General features: G+C 43.8%; 1 protein-coding gene across 1 annotated transcript in view; it reads right to left on the bottom strand.

The window, feature by feature from the left end:
* The window catches only part of LOC124620054 (gamma-aminobutyric acid type B receptor subunit 2), a 434547-nt gene that overhangs the window by 46925 nt on the left and 368226 nt on the right, over positions 1 to 19396 (bottom strand). Inside the window, exon 18 of the mRNA XM_047146721.1 lies at positions 10209 to 10379. Coding sequence (XP_047002677.1) covers positions 10209 to 10379 — 171 coding nt within the window. The remainder of the gene's footprint in view (positions 1 to 10208; positions 10380 to 19396) is intronic.

The following is a 19396-nucleotide window of genomic DNA, read 5'->3' as shown; positions in this document are numbered from 1 at the left end:
GGCCCCACATAATGCTACCCCAAAATAGCAGGGAACCTCCACCTTGCTGCACTCGCTGGACATTGTTTTTAAGGCGATCAACCTGACCGGGTTGCCTCCAAATACGTTTCCAACGATTGTCTAACTGAAGGCATATGCGACACTCATCGGTGAAGAGAACGTGAGGCCAATCCTGAGTGGTCCATTCGGCGTTTTGTTGGGCCCATCTTTACCGCGCTGCATGGTGTCGTGGTTGCAAAGATGGTCCTCGCCATAGACGTCGGGAGTGAAGTTGCGGATCATACAGCCTATCGCGCACAATTTGAGTCGTAACAACACGTCCTGTGGCTGTACGAATATCATTATTAAACATGGTGGCGTTGCTGTCAGGGTTCCTGCGAGCCATAATCCATAGGTAGCGGTCATCAACTGCAGTAGTAGCCCTTGGGCGAACTGAGCGAGGCATGTCATCGACATTTCCTGTCTCTCTGTATCTCCTCCATGTCCGAACAATATCGCTTTGGTTCACTCCGAGACGTCTGGACGTTTCCCATATTGAGAGTCCTTCCAGGCACAAAGTAACAATGCGGACGCGGTCGAACCGCGGTATTGACCGTCTTGGTATGGTTGAACTACAGACAACATAAGCCGTGTACCTCCTTCCTGGTGGAATGGACTGGAACTGATCGGCTGTCGGACCACCTGCGCCTAATAGGCGTTGCTCATGCATGGGTGTTTACATCTTTGGGAGGGTTTAGTGGCATCTCTGAACAGTCAAAGGGACTATATCCATAGTCTATCTTCAGGAGTTCTCGGAACACGGGTGATGCAAAAAAAAATTTTTATGTGTGTATGTAGCGGGTGGTTATAATTGAAGTGAAGCTACTGACGGTCGTCCAGTGTGGATGGCAGCGAAACTTGGTAGATATGCTAGTGCGTTAATGTGGAACGGATTTACGCTGGAAAAAATTAGTTCCAATTTTGGCCACTAGGGCTGGATTCTGTATAACGTGAGTAAACAGTATGGCTATCGAAAACACTGGTAACGGTATGAGACACAGACAGTGCAGCAACTGAAACCTCATGATCCACAGCAATGTTCTGAATATGCTCTTCGGTTTCTGGCACGGATCAAAGTTGATGACAAGTGGCTGGGCTCTGTGGACAGACGAAGCACCATTTACGCTACAGGCTACACAGAATTGCCGTTTCTGGAGCACTGTTAAACCACGTTTTGTGCACGAAGAGCAATTGCACTCGCCCAGAGGACCTCTCAGGTGTAGCCTGACTTATGCGCGTTATCGAGACCTGCTAGTACAGCATCTCATCCCTGCTTTGGAAGAGCGCAGTTGTGGGAAACCACTTTTTTCATGCAAGATGGAGCAACACCTCACGTCGCTCACCCAGTAAAAGATCTGCTTAATGAAACCTTCCACGAACATGTTATCTCCAAAGGTTTTGCAGATGCATGGCCTGCAAGTTCACCTGATATGAAATCATGTGACTTTTGGCTCTGGGGATATCTAAAAGAACGTGTTTACAAGGCACAAGTTTCATGTCTATCTGATCTGAAGGTCGCTGTACAAGAAACGTTGCTCAGATTCCACAACACCTACGAGCAGCTGTTCATTACTTCGCTTTGCGGATGCAGTACGTCGTCGACGCATTCGACACTCATATTGAACAAACTGTATAAGAGGCGGTTAATAATAACATAAACATTATGCCTTTCTCACTTGTTTGGATGTTTCCTGCCCACGTCTCATTCCTAATCCATTACATATGGAAACATTTACATACGTCTTTCTTGCATTCGCTGCGCCAGATTTGCACCTGGTTGCCAAAACTGTGACGATTTTTTTTTCAGAGTAAATCGCTTCCGCATTAACACAATAGCTTATCTTTTAAGTTTCGCTACCATACGATAATTACTGCTCGCATTGGGCCTCTGTGGGTAGTTGAGCTTTAATTATAGCCATCCAGCACCTAGCGATCAGAAACTGTGTGAAGAGCCTGTAAGTGTGTTGCAATGTAGGTTGCTCTGAGAAATAATTGTTAAGAAAAGAATTCGATATGATGCACCGTCCCAAGTTAACTAGCAATGAACTGAACTAATCAGGACATTGCTCGCAAACTGAAGGGGACCGCCGATACAATTAGTGCCAGATGTTCCCATAGCGTAGATGACAGTGCACGAGACCGTGTAATGTCGCGAGTCAATATGCTATAATTTCAGCCTCTTATCTGTCATAGTTTCGGAGTTACAGGAAATTACCTAAAACACCCCAAACCGACACTTAGACTAAAAAACTCAGCTAGGAATAATAACAGTTTGTCTTTTAGTATCATTTGTTATCATTACTGGAGTTCACAAAATGTCAGCTCAATTTATTTGGATTTTCATATTAAAAAAGTTACTTATTTTTCATTTACGTAAAATAAAACACAGACAAAATTTTATTTGTTGTGGGAATAAACGAGAGTGAGTGAGAGTGTGTATGTGGGACATATGTTAAATTTCAAGATTAATTTTACATAATACTTTACGTAATCATAGCGTGGGTAAGATATTTGTGCCCACTTGACGTATGGTTAAGTGTACTTGCTTTTGTAAGGAGGCAGCCAGAATATCGGTATAAAGTAAAATCGATTTCTAAATTTATTGCAAGATTAGTTTTCTTTTTATTGGTTTTATTAAATCTTATATAAGTATTTGCATACTGAAATGACGCGAATGAAACTGGGAATAGTGATTTGCGTTGGACAGTTTTGGCCCGAGAATGATGTCGAACGATTGTTCTGATTGGCTGGTCAGTTTGACCAACCAATCAGACTTTAGCAGTTCCCGCGCAATACCAGGTAGTAGTTACAGGCTGCGGAAGGAGTAGCACTGAGGAGTCGCTGGTTAGCTGTTGAACGTGCAGGTCATGTTGAATGTGTCCGTCTGCGTAATGTGTAAAATGAAGAAGTTATTGTTTTTTTTTCGTCCAGTTTGTGTTGCCGTAAAAACGGTGGCATTTACGGACAGTTTTGCGAAGTTTGGAAGTTCTAGAATTGTTTTGTTGGAAAGATGAATGTGTGAGAAATTTCGGCCTTTGTAAAATTCCACGTGGCGTGTTTCGTGTCCATATATGGAATATTTGGCGAGCAATTTCTTTAACAGAAATCCATTGAAAATGACTGAATGTGAAACTCAGATATAGTAGCGGAGTATTGACTGTGAAATCGCCTAATTTTTGGTGTTGGACTTGAGTATATCTCTGGCTGCCTTGTGTGTGTACTGTGTTGCATGAACTGTGAACTCAGGACAGTGATGTTGCTCGCTAATTACATGTGGGCTGATGGCAGCTTTTTTTTTTTTTAACTGATATGTAATAAAAGACTCGTTACAGAATTTTGACATACTACTGAGAGACGAAGCAACCACTTTCCACCCGGAAAGTATTATAAGAGTTTACAGGATAGCTTGTTGCCAGAGTTCACGCGGACTTCGCAGCGTAAGTATTGACGGCGTTTTCTTCAACGCTGCTTTTACGCCGTAAGCGCAGTGCATACGTATGTAGAGAAACGGGCTGATGATCTGCTGCCGTACTGAGGTAGGTGGAACTTTTGCAGTGAACAGTAGGACGAACATTTAAAACTTTTATTACCCACCCCACAGCAACTGCTCGGCCTTTGGATTTTGCTCTTTACAATTGTCCTATGTCCAATTTTTGTATCGCTCTCGTGCTCGGTTTTTACAAAATCAAACGAAGGATACGTTTGGTGACACCGTCTCTGGTAGGCCGCTTGAATTTCTGTGCGCAACGGCCTAATTGCCTACCTCGAATGCTAATTAGCTCGGAAACGATAGAACGTATCGAATTTTTTTCTTAACAAATATTTGTCAGCACAGCCTACCCTTCAACACACTTGCAAGCTTTTCCGGCTGTTTCTGGCCGCTCTGTATATAGACACAGATACGTGTGAATTATTGCGAGCTTCACTGCTGTATTGGGTTACAGTGGCTGTTCGCTGCATATCTCGCTACATACCGGCTCCTCTGGAGTTGAACAGCACGTAGCTCCCAAGACTGAAACTAAATGTCACTCCCAACGCCAATTATATGTGGCACTGAGAACAATACGTATACTGCACACTCATCGTCACTATACTTACAAATTACATACACAAACCTGACTGTCAGTCTACCTATTAGTGAATACCTTATCAAGGTCACTATAGTAGTTCCTGAGATTAGGCTTCACATACACACAAAAAACACGGCGGTGCCCTTAACTTTATGGCATGTACAGATACTACAATACTTACAGAGATAAACTTTGTAGCCAGCAGATCGGTATGTGAACCACCGTACCTTACACGGTGTTCTACGCATCTTCCTGTCCTTCTTGACATCTTGCGGAGCATTCCAGATGTTGATCTTCGAAAGGCATCTCAAACAGTTTTGCACAATTTTTATTAGTCTTGTACCGACGCTGAGCCACATGGGGATTGATTAATTCACACAAGGGGTTGTCTAGCATTGTAAGGCTTCGTAGTAGTCAGCAACGCGGCTGGAGATGTCGTTGAAACATGTCGAATTCGGCAACCTCGAAACTGTTCATCGAGGAATTCTCGTGCCTGACTAGCAAAGCACGAGGGAGCTGCGACACAGCTGTAGCCACACATGATCTATAATTCCATTGTCTTAGAGTTCAGATATTAACCAGGTTTAGAGCATGTACAAATAATTTCCATCCACGTACTCTTAAAGATACAGTACAAACAGATATCGTGACGACAGCCTGACGCACATAAATTAAGGCTGCTTCGTTTCCAACTCTTGCACATAATGGGAGTTTAATTAGACCAGTAATCCGCATTCCTTGTGTGAACTACTATGTATGACAAGATCGTCATAAAGTAATACGGCGAGACGCGTCACATCGAAATTCCGGCATCGAAGCACGGCAGGCTGCAGCTAGATTCTCCACGTCGTTGCCAAGCAATTTATTTACAGACATTGGCCTAAACATTTAATTTTCAGGTCTTTTTTACTTTGGTCATGCATTATGGAGAGCGGTAATTAAAGTTTAGCTGAATTTTTGAGAATGGGTTTCATTGGAGATTGCTAAGCTGATTGAGTGACGGCAACAAACATCTACTGCTGGATCCACGACATGATCTCCCTTTGATACTGCGAGACACAAGAGCACGGTCCTTCCAATGAATCAAGTTTACTTTACGAAATGTGGCCTTGCAAAACCCATCTCTGTGCGCAATCACTACCTCCGACATCGTTTTTCACGTCTGTGGGCGTCGATGCACCGACTCACATGCTTCTGGAAGTTCCTCAACACCGTAACTCTGTCCGCTCACATCTGAAATAGCTTCACAACTGAAACAATACCATACTGGAAAAAACTATGCAATAAAAACAACAATGCTTTTTATCAGCGTCAAAGTAGGGATGTCAATCGAGGGTAGCCATATATCTAAACGGGAAAATCGGGGGGGGGGGGGGGGGGGGGGGTTAGAAACAGTGTTAATGTGAGACCCAATAGCTTACTTTTTTACAAAAAACGTATTTCTTGCTTCCAAGACTCCTCGTGAGTATCTCTTTCTTGGATTTTATGTTATCATAGTGATGAGAACAAATAAGGTCCTTAAAACAGACAATGAACAAATTCTTTGCACATTGTACAGAAAGTCTGCTTCTTTCATCAGTCCATTGTATATCCAATAAGGAAAATGTCCTTTTCACAACTGCCTGGTCAGCAGGGATTGCAAAAAATATTGCACACATTCCAAAAGTTACGAATATTCGTTTTCAAAACGATTGTTCATGAAATTACACCACTTGCCAGTTGCAGTTTTCTCTAAAAATGTTGATCTTGATTGCGATTTGAGCTGTCCAGTTAGAAATATTTTTAGGCCATGTACTTCATCTAACAATTCACTGTCAACTACAAGAAAATTTCTGTTTCTGAAATAAGTTACAACATTTCCTACATTGTCCCAATCAAGTCCTTTGCTAGGAGTTAACCAACTTAGTTCAGCCTCATCCATTTATTAATGTAATGACTAATTTGCTAATGTAATCACTTACCACAATTTTGGAGTCATCGAAAGCCTTTCCTTCCGGTCTATTGGTACAATCCGTCGAGCTAAGACTCTGATGATGTTTTACGGCGAGAAATTCATATGCTGTCTCAACTGCTGCTATCTTCATATCACTTTTGCTGCAGGGTTGCGGGAAGAACTCAGGCGATTCTTCGCGATGTGCTTTGTGTTGGGGGGGGGGGGGGGGGGTTATTGGGTTGTTCGGGGAAGGAGACCAGACAGCAAAGTCATCGGTCTCATCGGATTAGGGAAGGATGGGGAAGGAAGTCGGCCGTGCCCTTTCAAAGGAACCTTCCCGGCATTTGCCTGGAGCGAGTTAGGGAAATCACGGAAAACCTAAATCAGGATGGCCGGACGCAGGATTGAACCGTCGTCCTCCCGAATGCGAGTACAGTGCGTTAGCCACTGCGCCACCTCGCTCGGTGATGTGCTTTGTGCATCCACACTTCTTTGAGCTTTTTAGTATTAACATGATCCATAATATGAGAGAGAGGGAAGAAACAGATGTAAGTAAATAAACTTGAAACGATACTAGTAAACTATAAGATACAGACTACCGGCCACGCATGGACACAAGACACAAAGCTGCAGGGTCTGCACTTACTTTTCTTCCACATAATTACATTTATCTATGATTGAGACTTACTGCACTTCATTCTTTCTTACTCATATACAGTTATTCCTTCTCGTAGAAACGGAAATTCATTTAGGTAATTTTCTCTAAATTTACATTTTCAGTTTGTTACCTTTAGGCATATTCTAAACATTTTCCACAATCACAACTGTTAATATCAATGACGTCGCAACGACCGAGACCGATTCGATGCGTGGTACGATACTCTAGAGGAGCGAAGCTGCAGATCGAGTCGCCTTGCTACTAAAGTCGACGACCACCTGAAGTGTTGTTAAGCTGCTTTTATCTCTCCCAATTTATGCCCAGTTTTGAATTTCAGTCCACCAGATGATATCTGACATCACAGAACAACAACTTAAGACGGAAGTCTACAAATAGAGCGCTTTTACTTGCTTATAAGGTCGAAACCGGGGGGTTGAAATGTTTTTTTTTTTTCGCGATAACGGATAAAGATTTTTGATAACGAAGAGATGGCCCTTCTGGAAAAATGCTTGCAGAATATTGTGTTGAAATTTATGAAATTTTCTGCGGTTATTTATGATTTAGATTTCGCCTCATACTGGATTTTAAGTGTAGAGTTAGAGTAGCTTTGAACCTCTGTATCTTGTTTGGAGACCTGTTCGAGACCAGGATCTTACGAATATATAGCAATAATTTCAGCCGTTTGTTCTGCATAGTCACATCGGAATCCTCGGTTGAATTTTGGTCTGCTGGTGACAGCAAAAATATATTTTAAAAATCTATCGCTTGCATACCGATACATTGTAAACACTAACTGTCCTATCACGATTTCTTGGGGTACTCCGAAAATTACTTTTACATCTGTCGATTTTTTTCCGTTAACAGTGACGTGATGGGTTCTGTCGGCAAGGAAGCATTGAATCTAGTAGTTCCGATACTCGGTAAGTTTGTATTTTTTACGGTCCCAAATGCTTTTATGAAGTCAAGAAACACGGCACCAACTGTGCGCCGTTGCCTACGGCTCTATGGATCTCATGGAGGAACTGATCGACCTGAGTTTAGGACGTTCTCAGTTCCCGAAACAGATTTTTATAGAGAAAATTATCGTTAGCCATAACGTCATAATTCTTGAGCAGAATACATGTTACATAATTGTACAACAGATAGATGTAACAATACAAGCCTATAATTATATGCATGTCCTACAATCCTTCTTGAAAACGGAAATGACTTGCGGATTTTTCCAGTCTCTAGGTATCCTTCTTTGCTCCAGCGGCCTACGGTAAACTGCTGCTAGACAGCGAGCAATTTTTCTTCCCATAATCTTTGTAGAATCTCATTTCATCTGGTCCTGATGTATTTCCACTGTTAAGCGATTGTAGTAGCTTTTCTGATCCGCGATCGGTTATCTCAATATCTGTCATTTCGACATTCGTGCTACAATTAGAAGGAGGGACCGTGTACTGGCTTCCACGATGAAACAATTTCTAAAGACCGAATTTAGTATTTTGGCCTCTGTTATATCGTGTTTCGGTACCAGCATGGTCAATGAGTGAATGAATAGAGACGATTTGGAATCACTTATTGATTTTACGTAAGACTGAAACCTCTTAAGATTTTGTGTACAAAATTATATTTCCAAAGTCATTTAACGCTTCTCTCACTGCTCTACTTATGTTCATTTTCGCATCGTTCTGCTTTTGTATTAAGCTGGGTTTTAACTTCTCTTGAATCTGTGATGAAGCTCTCTTTGTTTACGTGGCAGTTTTGTAACACTGCTGTTTAACCGTGACGTGTCGTTCCTTAGCATTAAGACCTTGCTCGGAAGGTTGTTGTCCAAGGCATACTGAACGACGGTTTTAAAATTTTCCATTTGTGCTCCACATCTTCGTCCTCATCACTGAATATCTGATGCTGACTACTCATTCTGCAGTTAATATCCTGTGGTTCTTGCTAAGCAAATATACTCTCCTACGTGGTCAACGTAATGAGCTTGTAATGGGTGTGTGCAAGAGTCTATTCACCCACATTTCTGCTTGGCCGCTTGCAAACACAAGATCTTCCCCCTCCTCCCCCCCCCCCTTCCATGGATCTTTGGTAGTGGTGTACATAGGTGCTAGCGACAAGCCCTTTAATACTCTACAGCGGGAGAGCTGTACTGTGGAAGATTTCTTTCAGATGGAATGTCCATTCTTTTCCTCTTGTGAAACATCATAATTCCTTATGATTTCTGAGCCTTCACGAGTGCAGCAATGGATCAAGGACAACAGAAGCTGCAGCAGAAGCATCTACATTTACATTTACACTCCGCAAGCCACCCAACGGTGTGTGGCGGAGGGCACTTTACGTGCCATTGTCATTACCTCCTTACCTCCCTTTCCTGTTGCAGTCGCGTATGGTTCGCGGGAAGAACGACTGCCCGAAAGCCTCCGTGCGCGCATATTCCGCAAGCCACCCAACGGTGTGTGGCAGAGGGCACTTTACGTCCCACTGTCATTACCTCCTTACCTCCCTTTCCCGTTGCAGTCGCGTATGGTTCGCGGGAAGAACGACTGCCCGAAAGCCTCCGTGCGCGCTCGAATCTCACTAATTTTACATTCGTGATCTCCTCGGGAGGTATAAGTAGGTTCAACAATGGTTCAAATGGCTCTGAGCACTATGGGACTTAAATGCTGAGGTCATCAGTCCCCTGGAACTTAGAACTACTCAAGCCTAACTAACCTAAGGACATCACACATATCCATGCCCGAGGCAGGATTCGAACCTGCGACCGTAGCGGTCGCGCGGTTCCAGACTGTAGCGCCTAGACCCGCTCGGCCACCCCTGCCGGTAGGTATAAGTAGGGGTAAGCAATATATTCGATACCTCATCCAGAAACGCACCCTCTCGAAACCTGGACAGCAAGCTACACCGCGATGCAGAGCGCCTTTCTTGCAGAGTCTGCCACTTGAGTTTGCTAAACATCTCCGTAACGCTATCACGCTTACCAAATAACCCTGTGACGGAACGCGCCGCTCTTCTTTAGATCTTCTCTATCTCCTCCGTCAACCCGACCTGGTAAGGATCCCACACTGATGAGCAGTACTCAAGTATAGGTCGAAGGAGTGCTTTGTAAGCCACCTCCTTTGTTGATGAACTACATTTTCTAAGGGCTCTCCGAATGAATCTCAACCTGGCACTCGCCTTACCAACGATTAATTTCGTATGATCATTCTACTTCAAATCGTTCCGTACACACACTCCCAGATAATTTACAGAAGTGACTGCTACCAGTGTTTGTTCCGCCATCATATAATCACACAATAAAGGATCCTTCTTTCTATGTATTCGCAATACGTTACATTTGTCTATGTTAAGGGTCAGGTGCCACTTCCTGCACCAAGTGCCTATCCGCTGCAGATCTTCCTGCATTTCGCTGCAATTTTCTAATGCTGCAGCTTCTCTGTATACTACAGCACCATCCGCAAAAAGCCGCATGGAACTTGCGACACTATCTACTAGGTCATTTATAAGCAGAGTGGAGGCTGACCGCTGTTCCGAGCGCGCACTGGCTGTGGCTGAGTGTGGACGCGCCGGAGCCGCCATGGTGGGCCCCGGGTCCCGCCCCCGCCACCAGGCCGGACAAGTAGCCCATGTGGAGCCGCAGCGCAGACGCGATCCCAGCGCCGCCGCCGCCGCCGCTGAACGACGTCGCCGACGCCTGCACAGAAAAGGCACGCACCACTGTCAGGCACGAGGCCCACAAGTCTCCGATGAACATTAGAATTTTTATATGTGCGGTGTCTGTTCTTTCAGCTACGTCCGAAAGATCCGACACCACACGTATAAATATATCCGCCTTGGCGGCAAATAATGATACCTTCAGCTCTTATACATTCTTCATTCGACCTCTTGCGGCAATCAGGTAACGCTGTGAGTCATGGGAGTAATGGACAGGGGCACTACGTATGTAATGTGCGAGGTATGGGATTTTGGGTTGGACGGGAAGCGAGATCAGATAGCCGAAGTGATTAAGGCAGCCGCTCGCGAAAAGTGGGAAATCCAGGTTAGAGTCCCAGTCGAGCACAAATTTTCTCTTGTCGCCAATGGATTTATTTCAGTATCCATCTGCAGCTGATGTCGTATTTTCTCTTCCGTCATGAACATTAGTTTAGTTTCATTGTGACAACGAGCTGTAGTGATTTAACATCCAGACATCATGCAGCAAGATGATGAGATCGTGGTGTGTGTGCGTGGGGAGGGGGGATGGGGAGGGGGGAGTATATATACACTACTGGCCATTAAAATTGCTACACCAAGAAGAAGTGCAGATGATAAACGGGTATTCATTGGACAAACATATTATACTAGAACTGACATGTGATTACATTTTCATGCAATTTGGGTGCGTAGATCTTGAGAAATCAGTACCCAGAACAACCACCTCTGGCCGTAATAACGGCCTTGATACGCCTGAGCATTGAGTCAAACAGAGCTCGGATGGCGTGTACAGGTACAGCTGCCCATGCAGCTTCAACACGGTACCACAGTTCATCAAGAGTAGTGACTGGCGTATTGTGACCAGCCAGCTGCTCGGCCACCATTGACTAGACGTTTTCTATTGATGAGAGCTCTGGCGAATGTGCTGGCCAGGGCAGCAGTAGAACATTTTCTGTATCCAGAAAGGCCCGTATAGGACCTGCAACATGCGGTCGTGCATTATCCTGCTGCAATGTAGGGTTTCGCAGGGACTGAATGAAGGGTAGACGCATGGGTCGTAACACATCTGAAATGTAATGTCCACTGTTCAAAGTGCCATCAATGCGAACAAGAAGTGAGCGAGACGTGTAACCAATGGCACCCCATAGCATCATGCCGGGTGAAACGCCAGTATGGTGATGACGAAGACACGCTTCCAATGTGCGTTCATCGCGATGCCGCCAAACACGGATGCGACCATCGTGATGGTGTAAACAGAACCTGGATTCATCCGAAAAAAATGACGTTTTGCCATTCGTGCACCCAGCTTCGTCGTTGAGTACACCATCGCGGGCGCTCCTGTCGGTGATGCAGCGTCAAGGGTAACCGCAGCCATGGTCTCCGATCTGATAGTCCATGCTGCGGAAAACTTCGTCGAACTGTTCGTGCAGATGGTTGTTGTCTTGTAAACGTCCCCACCTGTTGACTCAGGGATCGAGACGTGGCTGCACGATCCGTTACAGCCATGCGGATAAGATGCCTGTCATCTCGACTGCTACTGATACGAGGCCGTTGGGATCGAGCACGGCGTTCCGTATTACCCTCCTGAACCCACCGGTTCTATATTCTGCTAACAGTCATTGGATCTCGACCAACGCGAGCAGCAATGTCGCTATACGATAAACCGCAATCGCGATTAGGCTACAATCTGACCTTTATCAAAGTCGGAAACGTGATGGTTCCCATTTCTCCTCCTTACACGAGCCATCACAACAACGTTTCACCAGGCAACGCCGGTAAATTGCGGTTTGTGTATGAGAAATGGGTTGGAAACTTTCCTCATGTCAGCACGTTGTAGGTGTCGCCACCGGCGCCAACCTTGTGTGAATGCTCTGAAAAGCTTATCATTTGCATATCATAGAATCTTTTTCCTGTCGGTTAAATTTTGCGTCTGTAGCACGTCATCTTCGTAGTGTAGCAATTTTAATGGCCAGTACTGTATGAAATGTGCGAGGTATGGGATTTTGGGTTGGACGGGAAGCGTGATCACATAGTCGAAGGGATTAAGGCAGCCGCTCACGAAAAGTGGGAAATCCAGGTTAGAGTTCCAGTCGACCACAAATTATCACTTGTCGCCAATGGGTTTATTTCAATGTCCGGCTGCAGCTGATGTCGTATTTTCTCTTCCGTCATGAACATTAGTTTTGTTTCATTGTGACAGCGAGCTGTAGTGATTTAACATCCAGACGTCATGGAGAAAGATAACGAGATCGCGTGGTGTGTGTGTGTGTGTGTGTGTGTGTGTGTGTGTGTGTGCGTGTGTGTGTGGCATGTATATGTATATCCAGCCAGCCACGCCGCCAGTTTTCTCAAAGGCCAACCACGCATTGGCCTGACCTGCTGAGGGATTAAGTTTTGCTAATACCCCACCAGAGTGTGTCTATCTCTTTTTGAGGTTACACCAGCTAGGACAAATCAACAAGAGTGGTAATATACCTTTCTCTCTTTTACAGGATCCGCAGGAATGACAAATTTTGTCCGATAGGCTCGTCTTTACAGCGTCAGCGTCCACGCCGCCAGTTTGGTGGAATCAGTTTCCGGCCAACACCAAAGGTGTCGTCTTCGAGAGATACCTTTCGCGAAACAACCGTTGCTGAATAAATTGCCAATCTCTCCCACCCACAAACCATCGAGAGGAGGGAGATGTTGAAACGGACGTTGTAGTTGTGGTGCCACCCGCGGTGAGTAACCGCGCGTTCTATGACTACAAGTAATTAGCAGAGTCACCGATCTCGCTTAATGAATAAAAAGAATAAAAGATAATGATTCCTAATGAAGGGGGACGTACATCTCGAGTAAAAAATTAAAATATATTATTGTTTTGTCACAAGGGGAAGAAGCTCTGTTTCTGGTGGGCTATTTCGTATTCACCTATAGGCTCATTTTGAAGTTCAGGAATTGCGTACAATTTGGACGCCAGACTGCTGAAAACAGCTGGACAGGACGTGACTATTATTGACATTTTGATATACGACAGATGAGTCCCAGGAACTTCACAGTATATTCCATGCAAGGTTAGTGCTACTCACTAGGTTTAGCTGTGGGTACTGGATGGTCAGAAAAAGTCTGAAAAGCTTGTATGGGAGTTGTAGAAATAATTGTTAAGAAAAAAATTCGATGCTTTTTAAAGGACATTAAATTCGTCGTTGACTGCAGAAATTATTAATTTGACAATTGCAGTTGATTAACTCGGAAACGGCAGAAAGTACAGAATTTTTTCCTTAATAATTATTAGATTTCAGATATGGATGACGTGATGGACGGTACAACATACAGCAGCCTTAAGAAGGAAGCAATGGATCACAGAAAATGGAGAGGCAAAAGACCTGCTAATATAGCAAAAAGCTGATGATATATAGGGGAACTCGGGGCGGAACGGGATACCTAATGTTTAACAATTTCTATAAAATAAGGGAACACAAGGAAACACTTCTTAAAGTGATAAAAAAACATCTTGTAGCGTAACCTAATGTACCTTATTTTAAAATCACTTAAAACAATACATTTGGCATTTTTTACAATTTTTCAAAGAAAGTCTTGCATATTTCCCGTTCCGCCCCACCCACGGGGCAGAATGGGATAAGGCTATTTTTTGTTAAATTATTGCATAAACGTTGAATTTGAGTTACGAATATCGTATTAAACTATTGCAAAATGTTGTATAACAGGCAATTCAGTCTAAGCAATGTGTAATAAAAACAATTAAAAAGTCATTCTTCAAAATAAGAAAACTTTTTAATGTCATTCTGAAAAATGTACACTGCTTAATAACCCCCAAACTACTAACTACTAGTCCTTTCGACAACAGTCACAAATCAGTATTTCCTCTTCATATTCACTGTCTATGCCAGTACTTGAATTGTGTGCCCACTTGAAACACCTCTGGCATTACAAACGGAGTAGAAACCCCCACAGTAGAGACACTCAGCATCCTCTCTCTCTGATTCTCTCTTCTCCATCATCTTCTTCCTTTTATTATTCGTAAGCACTTTGATGTCCTCTGTTTTGGTTTTTTTGGGTGTACAGTTTAATATTTTTGCCTTACGTTGCACTGCTCCTGACGTCTTTGTCCTGACATTGTTTATTTTTGTGCACCCTCCTCTTTTCTGTAGGCCTACTTTACGTGCGACAGCATTCTGAAGTTCCTTCTTATAAGGAGAATCTGTTAATACGACGGTTTTTCCTTTTCGTCTTGTAGTCCGCCGAGTATTTTGACAGATTAGTGGGATTGGAATGACAGCCTCGGGCGATATCTGGAAAGCTGAGTTGTTCGGCGAACATAGCTGGCTGGGAGAGTCTGGCATCCATGAACATCCAGGCTGGGTTTGCTTTCTACTTGCATCAAAATATGACGGGGCAGAACGGGACACTATCCCATTCTGCCCCGCCCCAAGAGCACTTTTGAGGTTAACAACTTTCATGGAGTGTAATAACTGACGTAATTAAACGCATTAAATAACTAAAGTATAACAAATGCCATGCACTTTAAGGGAATGTGTCATTCTAGGGTATAGAATTAACAATTAACAGCTTACCTGGTGTTGAAATTCACCAAACGTTAGAACAACGCAAGCGGTAACGTGACGGACAACAATTCGCTTAGATTTCGCACTTCAAACTAAATCAGAATGGCTGCCCTCACTTCCATTCGGAGAAATAGTTACATGCCCACACAATAGGTTGCACCACTGTCCAATCTAGAAAAGAGCAATTTCCCATTGTGCCCCGCTATCCCGTTCTGCCCCGAGTTCCCCTATATAAATTATTTATAGGATTTTTGACCATATAGATATTTAGTTATTGAAGTAGCCTGTACGAATGCGAGTGTCTTACGCAAATTTTAGCCAAAAGCTTTTGTTGACATTATCTGATCTTAAAGCAATAAAAAATACATTTTTCATTCATAACGAATCATAATTTACGTCAACAGACGTGCACCTGCACTTATCGGATTTGGACATGAAAGTCATCGAAATATTCTTTAACTCTTTTCACAGTAATGAAGTCAGTTGGTGACATTCCTGCGCTATAGTTTGGATATGTTATGTCCCTGAATCATCAGTTAGCTTGTAACTGGTCCATAATTACTTCGCACGCTGGAGAGCTGGGAATGGGAGGAGTATGCCAGCAGGGTAATAAAGGAGGTTAAAATTGGAGGGGCATACAGGTTACAGGTTCCCAGGAAAAGCCAGTAACCCCACCATGGCTCTGATGTACTGAAGAAACTGTGAGCGGCCTATTTCGGTACTCCACTCCCACCATTCGTCTCTCACCCAACCCTTGTGAGTTGACAGCTGAAAACTGTAACATCTTTGCTCGTAGATTCAGCAGTTGGCAGTCAGTGTCTTTCGGTATCAAGCTGTTAGCTTAAGTTTCTCATTTAAAAGATAATTTGAAAATTAAGTAGTGACGAGAATAACGTTTCTACATTTGAAGATACAAATTCCAGTAGAGTGTTTATTTGTGGACACGTTATTTGCACTGCTCGTTGCCATTAGAAGTCCCTGAAATGGAAGCAAATTTCCGATATATGTTGCATGCTTGCTGGCGAATGAGTTTGTGATCGTGTAGTCGGCGTGACAGCGTTGAGGAAATGCTGAAGAAACTCCAAAGTCCAGACACAACAACACAGGACATTTGTATCATGGTTAAGTTTACTGTCTAAATTCCTAGAGCGTACGTTCGAAGACGAATCTTCCTTGCACATATGTCTCGTGAAATGAAACTAAAACAAATTGAGAATAAGTAGAGCTCATATGAAGATTTATCGATAACCGTTTTTACCCCGAACCATTCGCGAATGGATCAAAAATGTAAGGACATAATAGCGGTTCCGGAAGTTACCTCCGCCACTCACCGTAAGGTGGCTTAAGCATAATGGATGTATAGGTACATGCAAAACCTAATTTTGGTTTGAAATAGTAACTTACAAATAACAAGTAAGCTCACATTCCAAATACGAAAACGGATTTTATGTGCACTGGTGGTGTTTGGTAGTAAATTAATTTTACGGACAGCCTCCCTCCCTATTTATTTTAAATAACTTACCAACGAACTAACGGAGGGCTCCATCCTCAAGGTACAGATTCCATTTGGACAAGAATGGCTGTGACCATTGTTCAGAGTAAAGTTGTAAGGTTACTGTGTGTGTGTGTGTGTGTGTGTGTGTGTGTGTCTACTTCACCATACCATTACTTGGCATTTATTCTCAGATGCGAACTGTCTACATATTATCACCTTTCTTAGTGTCGAGAGTTTCAAAGGGAGCATTAGACAACTATTAACTGAAACATGGGGCCGGGGCACAATACAAAACGTATGGGAGATGAAATAGTGACACCATCAGAGAAGCCAATAGGCAATAAGACGAAGAACAGAAGAAATCCTTGAATAACACAAAAGATATTGCATGTGACTAACGAAATTAGAAAATATAAACATGAAGCTGTCGAAAGGTAATGCTGACGACTAAATAATGAGATATACAGAAAGTGTAAAATGGTAAAATGGCTAGAAAAGAAATGGAAGGATGTAGAAGCATCCAAACTAAAGGGAAGATACATGTCACCTGCATTCAAATTAAAGACACTTCCGAAGAAAAGAAGCTGTATGAATATCAAGAGGTGAGATGGTAGTCCAGAACAAAACTGTTAAGGCTTTTGTGGCCACTTGTTGACAAACTGCCTATTGGCTTCTGTCTCGGGTACTTTGGCCGACGTTCGTCTGATGATTATTCTGGCGTTTCGCCAGCACGAGTGGCTGGCTTATCAGAGCTTCACCCTCCATCACCAGATATGGAAGGTGAAGCTTTGACAATGCCAGCCACTTGTGCTGGTGAAACGTCAGAAAAATCATCAGACGAATGTCGGACGAAGAACCCGGGAGAGAAGCCATCAGGCTGGTCGAAGGTATATTTAGGAGGGTTGTATAAGGGAAATGAATACGAAGGCAATATTATTGAAGTGAAAGAAGAAGTAAGTTATGAGTTAGGGGATATAATACAGCGTGAAGAATTCGACGAGTTCTGAAAGATCTAAGTCGAAACAAGGCTTCTGAATTAAACGAAATTCCCCCAACAATTATTGACACCCGTGGGAGGGCCAACCATGATAAACTATTGCATCTGGTATGTAAAATATGTGACACAGGTTAATACCCTCAGACTTCAAGAATAATGTAGTAATTCGAGTTCAAAAGAAAGCAGCTGCTGACAGGTGTGAATATTATCGAACTATCTGTTTAACAAGTCACGGTTACTAAATACTAACACGAGTCATTTATGTAAAATGGAGTAACTGGCAGAAACCAACACTGAAGATCAGTTTGCGTTCTGGAGAAATGTTGGAACACGTGAGGCAATACTAACCCTAAGACATACACTATGTGATCAAAAGTATCCCGACACTTGGGTGAAAATGACTTACAAGATCTGGCAACCACCATCGGTAATGCTGGAATTCAATATGGTGTGTGTCCAGCCTCAGCCTTGATGACAGCTTCCACTCTCGCAGCCATACGTTTAATCAGGTCCTGGAAGGTTTCTTGGGGAATGACAGCCCATTCTTCACGGAGTGCTGCACTGAGGAGAGGTATAGATGTCGGTCGATGAGGCCTGGCACGACGTCGGTGTTCCAAAACGTCCCAAAGGTGTTCTACAGGATTCAGGTCAGGACTCTGTGTAGGCCAGTCCATTACAGGGATGTTGTTGTCGTGTAACCACCACGCCACAGGCCGTGCATTATCATAGCCGCTCGATCGTTTTGAAAGATGCAATCACCATCCCCCAATTGCTCTTCAACAGCGAGAAGCAAAAAGGTGCTTAAAACATCGATGTAGACCTGTGCTGTGATAGTGCCACGCCAAACAACAAGGAGCTCAAGGCCCCTCCATGAAAAACACGACAACACCGTAACAACACCGCCTCCGAATTTTACTGTTGGTACTACACACACTGGCAGATGACGTTCACCGGCCATTCGCCATACCCACACCCTGACATCAGATCGCTACATTGTGTACCGTGATTCGTCACTCCACACAACGTTTTTCCACTGTTCAGTAGTGCAACGTTTACGCTCCTTACACAAAGCGAGGCGCCGTTTGGCATTTACCGGCGTGATGTGTGGCTTGTGAGCAGCCGCTTGACCATGAAATACAAGTTTTCTCATCTCCTGCCTAACTGTCATAGTACTTGCAGTGGATTCTGATGCAGTTTGGAATTCCTAAGTATGGTCTGGATAGATGTCTGCCTATTACACGTTCAAGTGTCGGCGGTATCTGTCACTCAACACACGAGTTCGGCCTGTAGGCTTTTGTGCTGTATATGTCCCTTCACGTTTCCATTTTACTCTCACATCGGAAACAGTGGACCTAGGGATGTTTAGGAACATGGAAACCTCGCGTACAGACGTATGACACAAGTGCACCCTATCACGTGACCAAGTTCGAAGTCCGTGAGTTCCACGGAGCGGTCCGCAGCTCGTGGTCGTGCGGTAGCGTTCTCGCTTCCTGCGCCCGGGTTCCCGGGTTCGATTCTCGGCGGGGCTCAGGGATTTTCCCTGCTTCGTGATGACTGGGTGTTGTGTGATGTCCTTAAGTTAGTTAGGTTTAAGTAGTTCCAAGTTCTAGGGGACTGATGACCATAGATGTTAAGTCCCATAGAGCTCAGAGCCATTTGAACCATTTTTTCCACGGAGCGCCCCATTCTGCTCTCTCACGATATCTAATTACTACTGAGGTCATTGATATGGAGTACCAGGCTGTAGGTGTCAGCAATGCACCTAATATGAAAAACGCATGTTTTGGGGTGTCCGGATACTTTTGATAACATAGTGTATCTTAGAAGACAGGTTAAGGTAAGGCAAACCAGCTTCTGATAGTGTTATCTGGAATACACCATTTGAGTCTCTGAAGATGGCAGTGGTAAAATACAGGGAGCAAACGGTTATTTACAACTTGGACATAAACCAGATGGCATTT

This window comes from Schistocerca americana, chromosome 6, assembly GCF_021461395.2.
Source record: "Schistocerca americana isolate TAMUIC-IGC-003095 chromosome 6, iqSchAmer2.1, whole genome shotgun sequence".
Taxonomy (NCBI): Eukaryota; Metazoa; Arthropoda; class Insecta; order Orthoptera; family Acrididae; genus Schistocerca; species Schistocerca americana.
The sequence above is the reverse complement of the archived record's forward strand: the minus strand, read 5'-3'. Positions and strand labels throughout refer to the sequence as shown.